Below are 15,373 nucleotides of genomic sequence, written 5' to 3' on the forward strand. Positions count from 1 at the left end.
AGTCATCCCGCCGACACATGTTGGTAAGAGCCAGCCGCGTGCCGGGCTGGACGCTGGGAATAACCTAGTGGGCAAAAACAGCCCCTGTACCCTCTCTGAAACCATGGGGAAGGTAAACCTGAACCTGGCATTCGCTCCTTAAAAATCTTTTTTGGAGTCTCATTACTCCTTTAAAGACCCGAACTCCTTTAGGTGGGCATGAAGCCCCGTGTATGATCTAGCAGCCCCTGCCTCCTTGATTCATTTAGATCCTTAAAAGCTGCAAGCTCCTCACCCAGGGCCTCTGCAAATGCTCTTCCTTCTGCCTAGACACTCCTCCTCACATCTTCCCTTAGTTAACTTCCATTTTGTTGTTGTGATTGTTCTTCAAATATTTTTTAAGGAAAACTATCCTGGCTGTTAAGACTTGCAACACCTGGAATTTTTCAGGGCCTGCGATTATTTCTGTAATTTTTGCTTAATATGTAGCAATTATAGACTGAGATCTACCAATGCAGGGGCCTTGGCTCTGAATCTTCTATTTTCCACATCTGCACAGTGCAGACCCACAGTAGCTCTGATAAAGTAATTTGTTGAATGAGTGAATGCAGAGCAGGCCTGGGTAGTGTTTTGGGTGGTCTTGATTTTCACCTACAGAGAGTGAGAAAAGTTGTTGAGCGGGCCATCTGAGGAGAACAGTTCGTGGTCCCTGTGGAGCGTAGGCCAGCAATAGAATAGACACCTGCAAAGGGATGTTGAAGGGCTTCTGAAGGCCGGCAGATTTGGGGGCTGCTATGGTTTGAGTCCTGGTGTGCCCCCAAGTTCATATGTTGAAACCTAACCCCCAGTATTAAGGGGTGGGGCTTTAGGGGGTGATTAGGTCATGAGGGCTCTGGCCTCGTGAATGGGATTAATGCCCTTATAAAACAGGCTTGCCGTGTTTGACCCTTCTGCCATGTGAGGATACACCGCGAAGGCACCATCTCTGAAGCAGAAAATAAGCTCTCACCAGACTGAATCTGCTGGCTCCTTGGTTTTGGAGCAATACATTTCTGTTGTTTATAAATTACCCAGTCTAAGGAATTTTGTTATTGCAGCCTACAAAGACTCAGACTGGGATGGAGGGACATCTGAGGCCCATTGTGTAATTTCTTCCTGCAGCTTGGTGTTAATATAAGGATTGTTTAACCTTTGTGGTTGGTAGAGTAGGTGAGGTTTCTAGGTGCTCTGGCAAGTATGTGGGAAAAGGTGGAGTTAAGAGACAATAGGGAACAACCTATTCATTAGGTTAACTAGTTTGCAAAGTAATAAAGACCGATTTCTTAAGCAAATTATGTTACAGGGATTCTATTTAGTAAGCTCTGACTTCTTGTTTGCTGTCCTGTGTTGAAAACTCCCTGAAAACAAAAACTTTCATCTCTGTATTTTGTTTTGCAGCAGTGTCTTGAACAGAGTTTTCAATAAATGACTGTTGAAAGAATGAATCAAGGGGGACAGATAAAAGGCCCCAGAGTGGAAATTCCCAGAGAAGGGACAAGGCTAGCTGATTGCTTTTTCTTAGTCCTTAGTTTTTCTGAGAAACAATCCTCAGTTGCTGGGCTAGGACCAGGAAATCTGGGGAGCAGCTCAAGATATTGTTTAAAGAAGAAACCCAAAGCCCTTCAGAAGTTGTAGGGCCAAGATGTGGAGCCTGGCCTGTGGGATTTGAAAAGTTCATTAACAGGGCCTGTTATTGGAAAAATATTAATTGTGCTTGAAGAAGAATCTGGGCCTACTCTTAGAGGCCTAGAGAACTCCTCTGCTCAGGAGTCGCAGATTACAATGGGGTTTGGCCTATCCATGAGGCACACCTCAGTCTGCACCCTGAATAGGTAAGGCAGTCCATGATTCCTCAGCTGGCTTGTTCTGTGCCACTATTTCCTCTCTGGTATAGTTTCTGGGATATATGGAATTGAGGAACAATACCAGTTTGGGCTGCTTTTTACACCTACCCATTCCACAGGCCCAGGACACCTGAGGTAGGAATAGTTACTTATTACGTGACAGGACCATTATGGAAAGAAATAAAGTCTGAACAAAATACTGTAAAGATATGGAACTTGGGTACAAAATGTACTTACTCAGACTGATCCTGCTTTTGACTTTGTTCTTACTCTCAGGTTATTTCCTTGTTTCCCAGAAAGTACCTAGATGCTGTTCTAACCTCATAAATTGCCTCTCACCGACTTGCCCATAGACACCAATGATTTATTTTAAGAGAGCAGCTAAAAACCCTTTCATTCACAATAGTCCATGTTTTTAGTGGGTCTCCTTTTGAAAAGGGAATTGTTAATTGATTGACTGATTTTCTGAACTCACTTTTTAAACAGCATGAATGGAAACCAAAATAAAAGGAAAAAGTTATGTACATTTGATACAGATTTAAAATTTTCCATGTCCCTTTCCAGTGTTGGTCCAGGATGACCACTAGTTATGTGTTCAAGGAAGAGACATCAATACTTTAGAAACAGACCAGGGAGGAATAATAGTTATAGAACAAATAACAAAACTTTAGAAACAAGCCCAGGCCTGGGATTCTGGCAGCTGGGCTAACCTCAGATGGCTGTGTGTCAGAACCAGTGCCAGTGACCGCAGTCTCCTGCTCTTGGCCAGGCTGCTGCTGCTTAGGCATCTCCCTCAATACAAGGAGGCTGTGGCTCTAGCGACACAAACACAGAAAACGAAGAAGCAGCAAACCGAGGAGATTATATACAACTGCAGACCAGAAAAGCTTGGACAATTCCAGGAGAAAATAGATTTTGGTCTGAATTATCTGGAAAGTGGAATTTATAGCCACAGCCCTAATTAGAGCAAAGAGCCAAAGGAAGGCAGTACAGGCACATGTCACAATTGGTCAAGACTTTAAAATTTTTTTGTCTTGTTTATTTTGAGAAATTTTAAAACTGTAGAAAAATACAGAGGATAATACACATATTCCTGCCTCCCAGAATTGACCATTATTAAATATTGCTTCAGTGAAAAATTTTCATAGAATGCCTGGCATGGTAGCTCATGCCTGTAATCCCAGCACTTTGGGAGGCCCAGGTGGGAGGACTGCTTGAGGCCAGGAGTTCAAGACCAGCCTGGGCAACATAGCGAGACACTGTCTCTACAAAAAATAAAAAAACTAGTTGGATGTGGTGCCACGTGCCTGTAGTCCCACCATTCGGGAGGCTGAGGCAGGAGGACTGCTTGAGCCCAGGAGTTCAAGGCTGCAGTGAGCTATGATCGAGCCACTACACTATAGCCTGGGTGACAGAGTCAGACCCTGTCTCTAGAAGAAAACCTCAATACTATTACTCTCTTCTCTTCCCTAAAGGTCAGCATTCCCATGAGTTTGGTGTGTGTACGAAGTCCACATTCTATAACTTTATACACGTGAGTAAATGTTCTTGTTTTTAAAAATTAATTGAATGACCAGGCATGGTGGTCTGCACCTGTAGTCTCAGCTACTTAAGCTACTCAGGAGGCTGAGGCCAGAGGATCAGTTGAGTCCCACCTGGGCAACATGGCAAGACCCTATCTCTGAAAAAAAATTATTTAAATGGTACCATGAATGGCAACTGGGAATTTGTCTGAAAGTAAGAGAGGATTATAGGGAGCTCATCCTTTGGAATTCATATCATTTTCATCATTATATTAATATTTACTCAATATTTATTGACCATCTATTATATGGCAGGTGCCATGGCAAGAAATACAACAGTGAACAGCACTGATCATTTCTCCCCACTCATGAAGTTTACATTCTAGTGGAGGAGGCAGTCACAAAAAATGAGCAGACTGAGATAGCCATTCTCCAAAATAGGCGCAATGATCCCCATTTCCTGGTATTCACATCCTTGTATAGTCCTCTCCCACATTTTACCAGGGTTGGTTTGTGTGACCAATAGCATATAACAGAAGTAATGATATATATAAATTCTGAGATTAGGTTATGAAAAAGACTGCAGTTTCTTTCTTAGGTGTTTGCATACTCTCTTGGGCTGTGCACGCTGTGGGAAGCTGCCATGTTACAAGGACACTAAGAGAGCCTGGGGAGAGGCCCACTTGAGGAGGAATGAATTGAGGCTGGAGTAAGTTTGGATGTGAATCCTTTTGCCCCAGTTGAACCTTGAAATGACCATAGCCTGGGCCAACAGGTTGACTGCAATCCTGTGAAAGATCTTGTCTAGACATCCTGCTAATCCTCTCTGTATTCCTGACCCACAGAAATTTTAAGATAATAAATATTTATTTTTAGCTATTATGTTTTGGGATAATTTGTTATACATCAATAGATAACTAATAGATGGATGAAATAATTGCAAATTGTAATAAATTCATGCACCAATCTGATGGTAGAGCAGATGCCCATCACAAGAAGTGGTATTGTCAAGTGCAGCCTGAAGGCCTGGGTTCACATCCTGGATCTGCCACATACTAGTATGTGACCTTGACAAGTCATTTTTCAATTGTTTTTTGGGGCAGGCTTCTATTTTCTAATTTTCTCATTTGTAAAATAGAGATAATAGTACTTACGTTAAAGTGGTTGTGAGAATTCAACAAGTTAGAAAATGAAAGTGCTTAGCACAGAGCCTGACACATTTTAAGTGCTCAATTAATATAATTATTGTTATTCTGTATAGATTCTTGAGTATTTGTCCTTAATATATTTGCCTGAGCTGTTTGTGTCTTGTCCTTTACATTAGAAAATGGCTACTGAAGGTGAATGCTCCCTGTATAAATCTGACTCATATTTAACAATACAATTCAACATTGCGTTGAGCACCTACTATTTGCTAGGGGACTATGCTAGGTGCTAGATAAAGTTTATTAAGATGTGGTTCATGCCCCCAGGAGTTCAAATTCTTGTGGAGGAGGCAAAAACAAATCTATTAGAGTTATAAAGGATTCTAAATCCAAAAGACTTGTGAGTTGAAGAATCCTCAAGAATTCGTCATGAAATACCATTTATGTTTGGTATACTCTTTGTTTTACGGAGAAATCTGATACCAAGGAGAAAATTTGAGAGTCAGTTTAGAAGCTGAGAAATTAAAAGATCTGTTTTAACTGCTAATGAAAGCTGTAATTTACAGTGGAAGGTCGAAGCACAGAAGAAAGCAGGAAGCTGAAATGAAGACATGCTTTGGTTCTCAGCTTAAATGTCACTTCCCCAAAGAGGCTTCTTCCCTCCCCCTTCTCTTCTTTCATAGCACTTAGCATAATTATATACTTATTTGTGTTTGTTTCATATTATTTTCCTGACTAGACCATAAGCTCCATAAGAGCAGGAACTATGTCTGGTTTATTCATCACAGTAAACTCAGCATCTAGTTCAATCCCTGGTATATAACAAGTGCATAATACATTTTTATAAATGAATGAATAAAAGAATGTTTAGAACTATTAGAATTCTGGTGATAGATGAAGCCCATAGAAAACTCTTGAGACCAATGTAGCAGAATTCTGAGCTAAAGACTAAATTTGTGTGCATGGTCTTTTCCTTCTCTAGCAAAGAGGTGCTGGAAAGGCTTTGGTGGTCCATAAGCAGGGAATTCCTTTGGAGGACAGTATTATAGAGCCTCCTCCTCTCTACTCATCACACAGAAAATCCAGGAGCTGATGGGTGGGAGACTTTATTATTAAGAAGTAGAAAATAATCAGCCTTCTTGTACTTTGAAGTTTGTGAAGGGTACTGGTGATCATCCATCTAGCATCCATTTTCCTCTTCCCTCTTAAAGGACTCCAGTTTTATTCAAGTAGCCACGCCTCCACCTTGCAACTCATGTGACTCAAGGAGCACGGACCTTACTGCCAGTTCCAATTATGGTAACTCCTTTTCCCTTCTGGAGCCCAGGCTTAAGTTGTCTGCGCCTTTCCCAGGCAGTTACTGATCTGGAGGCAGAGTGTGTGCCTGTGTGACCTAATTGGCTCAAAAAACCAGAAGGGGCCAGGCACGGTGGCTCATGCCTATAATCCCAGCACTTTGGGAGGTAGAGGCAGGAGGATTGCTTGAGGCCAGGGTTCAAGACCAGCCTGGGCAACATAGGGAGACTCTGTCTCTACAAAAACAAAACAAAACAAAACCCCCAGAAAGTTTTAGGTGGAAAAGAAAGTATGTTGTCCCTTTTTCTCCTGGTAGGCATCTGGAAAATCACTTTAGTATGAATTTGAAGTCTACTATGTTTACAGCAGAGCAGGGAGTAATAGCAACCAGGTTCTTGGTAACTTGTTGAACCACTGAATTACTCAATCTCAAAGTCTGCCCTGCCTATGGGCTTTCTGTTATGTAAGATAATCAACTTCCTTATTGTTTAAGAAGACAGTTTGACTCAGGTTTTATATTATTTGTATCCAAAATAATCCTAATTGACCTAAAGATACTTGGCCTCCAGCCACACTTAGAAGAGTGGGAAAGTCACCCTATTGTCCAGAAAAAGGCAAGCACTGAGACTGTTTGTGTTTTGAGAGTTGAAAATGAAAATTTGCCAACCATTGTTAGTGTGAATACCTAGGTATGGGAAGGGAAGAGGATAGGGGTGGGGTTGGGGACATGTTTGCATGGGGCAGACACAGAGAGGAAACTCACAGTCGCCCCAGCTGGCTGGAAGAAGGCTGAGTATGGGTCTGAATATATTGAGGGCTAAGAGCTATGCCATTGGATCTTTTCCTGAGAGACACCTTGGCTCATGCCCTCCTTGGGAGATCCCTGTTGGCCATTGTGGGACCTGCTTCCACCACAGACCTGGCATCATTTGACCAACTGGAAAAGACAGGTAGGTTGTCAACAGCGACACCATGTGGCTGTAAGATGCAATGGGGATAGTAGACAGCTCAGACTCCAGGCCTTCCTGTCAGATGTGTGGAAGGTGGATTTTCCTTCAGGAATTTTTGGATCACTTAACCCCCTGTAAGTTTTCTGAAAATGGTGGGAAGGTATTCTAGTTTTAGATTTCAAATGTATTATGCTGAGAAATAGAAGACTGAGTTGATTTCCTTTTGTGGAAAAAAAAAAAGAGCAGTGATCATATTTGTAAACTGTGGAACCATTTTTTTTAAACTGTGTATCAGGGTGCAAGAAAATTAAGCTTGAAGATGCCAGAGCAAAAATATTTACATTTTATACTCCTCTTGAAAATCTGCTAATGGTTTCCCATCCCCTCCTAGTTAAAGTCCCAGCACCTTAGCACATCTAAAGCCTTTCTCTCTCTGCCTCTCTGATGATGCCACACACTCCTCAGATTCCTCAGGAAACCTTTGGTAAGTTTCATTATATTCGTTAATGCTTTGGGTATTAGGCCTGTGGTATTGGGGGAGGGGCAGATATGAACTCTACCCAAGGGGCACAGGTTTAATTACAACTAAAATAATTTTTCAAATAGAAGGTTTACTGAGCATTTTTTAACTAGGCATTATCCTAAAGTGCTTTGGAGTTGTTATCTTATTTAATTTGTACAAGGAATATTCTCTAAATGCCTTTCCTCCCTGTATTGCTGAATTTATTTACAGTTCAGAATCATTCTTAGGTTATCTTTTGAGGTTTACGGCTTTCCATCTTGGCTGCACATTACAATCACCTGGGGAGCTTTACAAACTTGTGCCCATCAAGAGCTTTCAGAGCTCCCCAGGTGACTCTAATGTGCAGGGTTGCCCCCCACGGGCCTAGAAGACTTCAATGACAGCCTGAGGTAATCCTCCTCTGATCACACCTTTCACACTGAATCAAGTTCAGAGGGTATACCTATCTCCCTAACTAGACTTTGAGCATCTTCATCGTTTGCGTTTCTGGAGCCCGATGTAGGGCCTGACACTTTGTAGATGTGGAAAATGCTGAATGGGAGTGTGAAATGTCATCAACACACACTTTTTGGGGTCTTCTAAATGCCAGCCCCTGTAGCGCTCAGCCAGGTCTGAAACATCCAGAACATGCTGACTGGTCCCCCAGTCATGGTGGAGGAGGGGGCTGTGAAGAGTGCAGTCGATGGTCACTTTCACGTACGGCCACAAATACGTATTTCTGATGTTTTCCAGGTAAATGAGACTCCCTGTAAGCGACAGAGCATGCCTAGGACCGGCAAGGGCGCTCACGCCTGTGTTGGCGCTAAGCCCCGCCCCCAGGAGCGGAGCCAACCAGAGGGCGCGGGGCCCTCCCAGCCTCCCAGTGCAACCGGAGAGAATCGCTCGGGACGTTCAGAGGCAGAGCAGGGGCTGGCCCTCGACGCGCTCGGGCTCGATTGGCCAACCTCCCTCAGCTGCTGTAACGGTCGCGGAGGCGGGGCCCGAGCTGAGCTGAGCCGGGCCGGGCTGGGCGGGCTGCTGGTGGGAGGCGTCGTCTGTGGAAGGTGAGTGGCGCCCCGGGCTCACAGGGTCATTGGCTTAGAGCCCCTTCCTGGAGCACCTCCTGGACTTGGCCTCACCTGGGCCCTGGCAAGGGTCGGACTGATTTTTGTCAGGGTACGCAGGAGCAGCCGCCTAGGACAGGTTCGCGCTAATTAAAAATCCCTGTGTAAGGGTTTGGGGGTCGGACAGACCTGGTTCGGCTCCCCAGCCTTTGTGCTCTTTGGCTTCTCATTTAACGGCTCAGGACCTCACTTTGTTAGTTTGTTTGTTTAATAAAGCTGGTAGTTCTTGTGAGGGCTAAATGAGGCAGTAAGTGTAAAGCTTTTCTTATTTGTGATAGATTCAGTTTTTTCTCAGGAACATTAACAAGTTGGCGTATTTTTAGAATAGAGCTTTGCTTTAATAAAGAATAGAGACTTGGAAAGCATTACATGTTCATTTATTACAGTAATTTGAAATATATACTTTTTGAGAAACTTGGTTGTTGGTGTGACTCACTTGAGAAAGAACAGTTATTGGCCATAGTTTATTTCCAGCTTGTCCCCCAGTAGTAGTTAAAAATAATTGAATTTTAATGTATGGTGCATATTACAGGGGCTTCAGACCTATAAAGGGCAATTTGATTAAAAGACTCTTGGGAAATCTGGAAAGTGCCAGAAGATACAATCGTGGTTTTGCTTTTCTCTGCTTGGCTTTCTACGCCATGTACAAACCAACTCCTACCCACCAACCCCTACTCCCAGAGTCTTACTTTTAGGTGTGTGGGTTGTGACACTGATTAAAGCTATATAGCTTTTGCATTAGCCCTAGGAAGCATTTGGTCTTTCCTGTGATTTTCAAAGTTCCTGTGTCCTGTCACAGCCTGTAGTGGGGAAAATGCTGCTGTAAACTGTTGGCACATTTCACAGAAAGGACCTCTGAAAAGGAGGGCTTGATCCCAGGTGCAAATGAGTAGTAGTTTTTTTTCCTGCTTTTGCTTTTGTGATCAGTGGTAGTTTGAGACTGCTTTATTTTAGTACCCTAGCAAATGAGAATATCCCATCTTTGAAGTCAGAATTGATGAGAGATGTTGTTAGATTTGGATACCCAGCTAAACTTTTCAACAAACCGGGGAGAGGAAAGATAAGGGGAAAGAAGAGAAGGGAGGAGGTATTTGATGGTGAGCCATGGAGGCCATTAGCAGTTACTTCAGTTGCTCCTGCTTTCTTTCAGTGATAACCAGTACCACAGGTGCCTGCTCAGGGACTTGCACAAGACCATTCTTACTCAGAGGTCGAACATTTCAAGATTTTGGTCTGTTTATCTTTTTGCAACCTAGATGAAGATCCAGTGTGGGACAGGAGACTCACTGAGTGATCATTTCATTGAGATCAACTTGAATGACCAGGTGTAAAGTGCAAGAGTAATATGCTATGACTGAGGTATGTCTAATGCGACAGATGACTCTAGATGTTGAGAAGTCATGGAAAGGATCTAATATGTATTGAATACTATACTAGGTGCGTTATATATATTCCCTTTTGACCTCCTGATAATCCTGTAGGTATTTTAAACTCCGTAAGGAAACTAAAGCTCAGAGAAGTTAAGTAACTACTTAAAATAACACAGATAGCTTTAATCACTGCTTCTGTCCTACTATGTGCCAGGCACTGCTATATGTTCTCTCCATATTAACTCTCCTAATCGTCACCATAACCCTGTGAGCTAAGTACTTTTATTATCTTCATTTTGTGATGAGGAAATTGAAGCACAGGGAGCTTAGTACCGTCCTGGCCATGTGACAGAATCCATGATTCAAACCCAGGCAGTCTAACTGCAGAGCTATACAGGTTGAGTATCCCTTATCCAAAATGTTTGGAACCAGAGTGTTTCAGATTTTGGATTTTTTTGATTTTGGAATATATGCACATACATAATTATAATAGTTATCTTGGGAAAATATTCATCTGAAATTTCCTTTTGAAGAAGTGTTTTGAAAAAAGATAGCTTTTTTTTGAAATGCTTGGATTTTTTTTTTGCCACATATCATATATAGCGTTAGTTTTACCTTGCAAAGAAATACTGGGATCATTTTGATTTGACATGTCACACAGAAATGCTGCATTCCTATAGAAATCTTCTTTAAATAATTCACATATGTTCTTCACAAAATTTATCTGTTCTCTCAGAGATAAATTTTTGGCTAATACCTGTCCCTGCGATAACCAACACACTTTAGAATGATGTGGCAAATCCACACCGAATACCTCGTCATTGAGCTTTAGCATGTTATGAAACTGATTTTATACTTGTGGCAGGGGTGGAGAATGCTCAAAAAATTTCGTATTTGGAGCATTGTGGATTTTTTTTAAGGCAGTGTCTCCTTTGGTTGCCTGGTCTAGAATGCAGTGATGTCATCATAGCTCACTGCAACCTCAAATTCCTGGGCTCAAGCGATCCTCCTGCCTCAGCCTCCATGTTAGATTTGCAGGAATATAGTTAACAATACTTAAAACTTGTTGCAAAGTGTCACTTAAAATAGTAGCTGTAGCACAGAGATTTTGCTGATGTAAGATACAATGAAAAAAGAAATGAGAGTATCTGGGTCCGTTAATATTTTTTTTATCTGTGGAATAAACCCTTCATGTTTTCCTGTCATGAAAGATGCAGAGTCTCACTCTGTTGCTCGTGCTAGAGTGGCGTCAGTCTAGCTCACAGCAACCTCAAACTCCTGGGCTCAAGCGATCCTCCTGCTTCAGCCTCCCAAGTAGCTGGGACTACGGGCATGCGCCACCGTGCTCGGCTAATTTTTCTATATATATTTTTAGCTGTCCATATAATTTCTTTCTATTTTTAGTAGAGACGGGGTCTATATATATTTTTAGTTGGCCAGATAATTTCTTTCTATTTTTAATACAGATGGGGTCTTGCCCTTGCTCAGGCTGGTCTCAAACTCCTGAGCTCAAACACCTGCCTCGGCCTCCCAGAGTGCTAGGATTACAGGCATGAGCCACCGCGCCTGGCCTCCTAATATATTTTTCTTATTGTGCATTTTAATTATATTTTTTAAAGTCACAAGATCTCATTATTTTAAATATATACATATATATATATTTTTAGAGACAGGGTCTCTTTCTGTCACACAGGCTGGAGGGTAGTGGTGCAGCCATAGTTCACTGTAACTTTAGACTTTTGGGCTCAAATGATCCTTCTGTCTCAGCCTCCCAAGTAGCTAGGACTACAGGCATGCACCACCGTGCCTGGACAATTTATTTATTTTTTGTAGAGACTGGGTCTCCCTATGTTACGTAGGCTAGTCTCAAACTCCTAGGCTCAAGCAGTCCACCTGCCTTAGCCTCCCAAAGCGCTGGGATTATAGACATCAACCACTGTACCCAGCCAAATCTCATCATTATTTTATGTAGTCAGTCTGCATGTACGCTTACCCATTTCTTTGCTCTTTATTTTTTTTTTTGTACATTTCCTTTCTGTAAGATAATCTTTCCTTCTGCATGAAGCATCTTTAGAATTTTTTATAGAACAGATCTGGTGAAGAACTCTGAGATTTGTGTTGTGTGTTTTAAAAGATCTTACTTTTGCCTTTATTATTAATGGATGTTATCATTGGATTTAGAATTTTAAATAGGCAATTATTTTCTTTCAGCATATTGAAGATATTAGTCCACTATAAGTTTTCCATTGTTAGTGCTAAGAAGTTAGCTGATGTTCCAACGGTAACTCCTTTGAAGATAATCTTTTTTCTTCTGATTGTTTTTAAGTTTTTCCATATCTTTGTCTGTATTTTAATATAATGCATCTAGATGTGTTTTTTTCTTTATCATGTTTGCAGTATGTTTGTGTAGATTTATATCTTGTAATGATTCTTAAATTTTCTCAGCCATTAGATCTTCAAATATTGCTTCTGCTCCATTCTTTTCTCTGTTCTTGGGTATCAATTATGCATGTGTTATATTTTATCAATGTATTCTCTGTTTGGAGGAGTATGTCTTCTATATTTTCCTGAATGCAGCATAAAGAACTAAAAAGGTAGATAGTCTCTTTTAACTTGCCTTCTAGTTCATAAATTTTTCTCTTCTGCTTTTTCTGATCTACTGTTAAGCCTGTGCTTTGAGATTTCAATTTTAGTTATCGTGATTTTTTTTTTTGTTCCTAGATTTTTTATTCTTTTTCAAATCTATTCTGTCACTTTTTCAGTTTACAGTTCTCTGCCAAAAATCTCAAAGTTGGATTTTTATTTCTTTGAACAATATAAGCATAGGTTATAATGTTTTATAGTCTGGGTCTAATAATTATAATATCAGAAGTCTTTCTTTGTAGGGTTTTTCTTTTACTGTTCTTTCTGTTCTCCTTGTGTCTTATTTCCTATATGCCTTAGTTATCTTTGACAGTTTGCTGAATGCTGTGTTTGAAACATTTTTGTAAGTGTAATATGATACCTTTCTTCGGAGAGGATTTCTTTTGTGTCTGCTAGGTTCTTGGAGGCACTGTTAATCTGGGACCTTCTTTAAATACTAAAACGCTACAGAAGAGGGAAAGCTCAGTTTCAGATTCATAGGAGAGGTAGTTGACTCCTTGGTTCACCCTTTTCATGAGGGTGTAACCCTTCCAGGTTGCAGATGGAGTGGCTTTGATCTTTAGTGCTCATTTTCACAGGTCTTTCTTTGACACTGGCAAATGCCTTCAGAGAAAAAGTGAGTTCTCATCTTCTCATGTTTTTGTTTTTGTTTTTTTGTTTTTGGCTTGGTAATTCCTCCTTATCTTGTTCCTTTCTTAATGTTTGTAAGAAGGTTTTTTTAAAAAACGTATTTTACTAAGCTTTCTTTATTGTCTTTAGAGGCTGAGTTTGGCCTTGTCTACCATTACCAAAAAGTAGATTTTTTTCCCCTTTATTTTAATTGACACATAATAATTGTACATATTTATGGGATACAGAGTGATATCTCTATCCATGTATATAATGTAATGATCAAATCCGGGTAATTATTATAGTGTATCCATTATCTCAAACATTATTTCTTCAAAATACTCTCTTCTAGTTTTTAAAAAATGAACCATAAATTATTGTTAACTATATTCACCTATAGTGCTATAGAGCATTAGAACTATTCCTCCTATCTAGCTATAATTTTGTATCTGTTAACCAACCTCTCCCTATCATCCTTTCCCCCTACCCTTCCCTGCCTCTAATAACCACAGTTCTACCAAAAAGAGTAGATTGTTTTAATCTTGTTGAATTTAGTCTTATCTGACACATATTTATGTCAAAAAAGCTTGTATCAAATAGCTAAATAATTTGGAGAAAAAGTCTAAGATGATATAAAGGACTAGGTAAGATCCTTTTTGTTCAGAGTACTTGTATATAACAACTGCTATTTATCTACAAGTTCCTATGTACCAGGCACTTGTTCTAAGTACTTTCTACATGTTATCGGACTTAATTCAACCTGTTAGGTATAAGTATTACTATTTTCTCTCTTTTACAAATGGAAAAATAAGGCTCAAAGATGTCAGTGAGTTTGCCACATCATACAGTATAGCAGTTAGGGAGATTATGAGAGCATGTATGGCTCCACATTTATTGAAGAATTCTCTTACATTAATACTCTTACATTAATATCTACCACCCTTATGTTTGACCTTCAGATTGTATTCTTCCCACTTTAAATCTCTGGCTGATTCTGGATAGTGATTCAGTAGGCAGAACACAGCATCACCTTTGAAGTATTCTTGCCAGAAAAATACTGAACCTCAATTTATTTAAGCCTTTAGGTATAACCAGTTTATAAGAAATATAGGGGATTGAAAAATATGTTAAATAATAAGGATATCGGCCGGGCACGGTGGCTCACGCCTGTAATCCTAGCACTCTGGGAGGCCGAGGTGGGAGGACTGCTCAAGCTCAGGAGTTTGAGACCAGCCTGAGCAAGAGCAAGACCCTGTCTCTACTAAAAATAGAAAGAAATTATCTGGACAACTAAAAATATATAGAGAAAAAATTAGCTGGGCATGGTGGCACGTGCCTGTAGTCCTAGCTGCTCGGAAGGCTGAGACAGAAGGATTGCTTGAGCCCAGGAGTTTGAGGTTGCTGTGAGCTAGGCTGATGCCATGGCACTCTAGCAGAGTGCACTCAGAGTGAGACTCTGTCTCAAAAAAAATAAAAATAAAAAGGATATAATAAACCAAATTCAAAATATGGATAATTCTACAAGACAGAAGGCCTGTTTCTTCAATAAATAGCATGTAAAAAAAAAAGGGGGGGGTGGCGGCGGGCACAGTGGCTCACGCCTGTAATCCTAGCACTCTGGGAGGCCGAGGCAGGTAGATCACTTGAGGTCAGGAGTTCAAGACCAGCCTGAGCAAGAGTGAGACCCCGTCTCTACTAAAAATAGAAAGAAATTATCTGGCCAACTAAAAATATATATAGAAAAAATTAGCCGGGCATGGTGGTGCATGCCTGTAGTCCCAGCTACTCAGGAGGCTGAGGCAGTAAAATCGTTTAAGCCCATGAGTTTGAGGTTGCTGTGAGCTAGGCTGACGTCATGGCACTCACTCTAGCCCGGGCAACAGAGCGAGACTCTGTCTCAAAAAAAAAAAAAAAAAAAAAAAAAAAAGGGAGTGGGACTATTACAGATTAAAAGAGACTTAAGACGATACCAACCAAGTACTATATAGGGACCTTTTTTATATCCTAATTTGGAAAAAAATCATAAAGAGGACATGTTTTAAGACATGGGGGTAAATTGAACATGGACTAGAAATTAAGTAGTATTAAGGCATTACTATTCATTTTGTTGGGTATGATAATGATATTGACGTCATTTTTTAAAAGAGTCTATATATGTTAGAGATGTATACTAAAATATATGTGAGTGAGGGAAAAATAACAAGAATAAAAGAATATTGATAACCATTGAAGCTGGTTTAATGAATACAAGGTTCATTATACTGTTTCTCTACTTTTGTGTATTTTTGAAAATTTCTCTACTATAAAGTTAAAAAACCAGCTAAAAGATGGTAGCAGCTGAAGTTGGCT

General features: G+C 40.6%; 1 protein-coding gene across 5 annotated transcripts in view; it reads left to right on the forward strand.

The window, feature by feature from the left end:
* Nucleotides 1-8,282: 8,282 nt before the first annotated feature.
* CEP70 (centrosomal protein 70) overlaps nucleotides 8,283-15,373 on the forward strand; it is a 66,079-nt gene continuing 58,988 nt past the window's right edge. For all 5 annotated transcript variants that reach the window (XM_069473178.1, XM_069473179.1, XM_069473180.1 and 2 more), the window contains exons 1-2: nucleotides 8,283-8,342; nucleotides 9,659-9,761. Coding sequence is in view for 2 of the 5 variants with exons in the window: in XM_069473181.1 (XP_069329282.1) it covers nucleotides 9,753-9,761 (9 nt within the window). In the remaining 3 variants the exon portion in view is untranslated. The remainder of the gene's footprint in view (nucleotides 8,343-9,658; nucleotides 9,762-15,373) is intronic.

The sequence above is a fragment of the Eulemur rufifrons genome, chromosome 7, assembly GCF_041146395.1.
Source record: "Eulemur rufifrons isolate Redbay chromosome 7, OSU_ERuf_1, whole genome shotgun sequence".
Taxonomy (NCBI): Eukaryota; Metazoa; Chordata; class Mammalia; order Primates; family Lemuridae; genus Eulemur; species Eulemur rufifrons.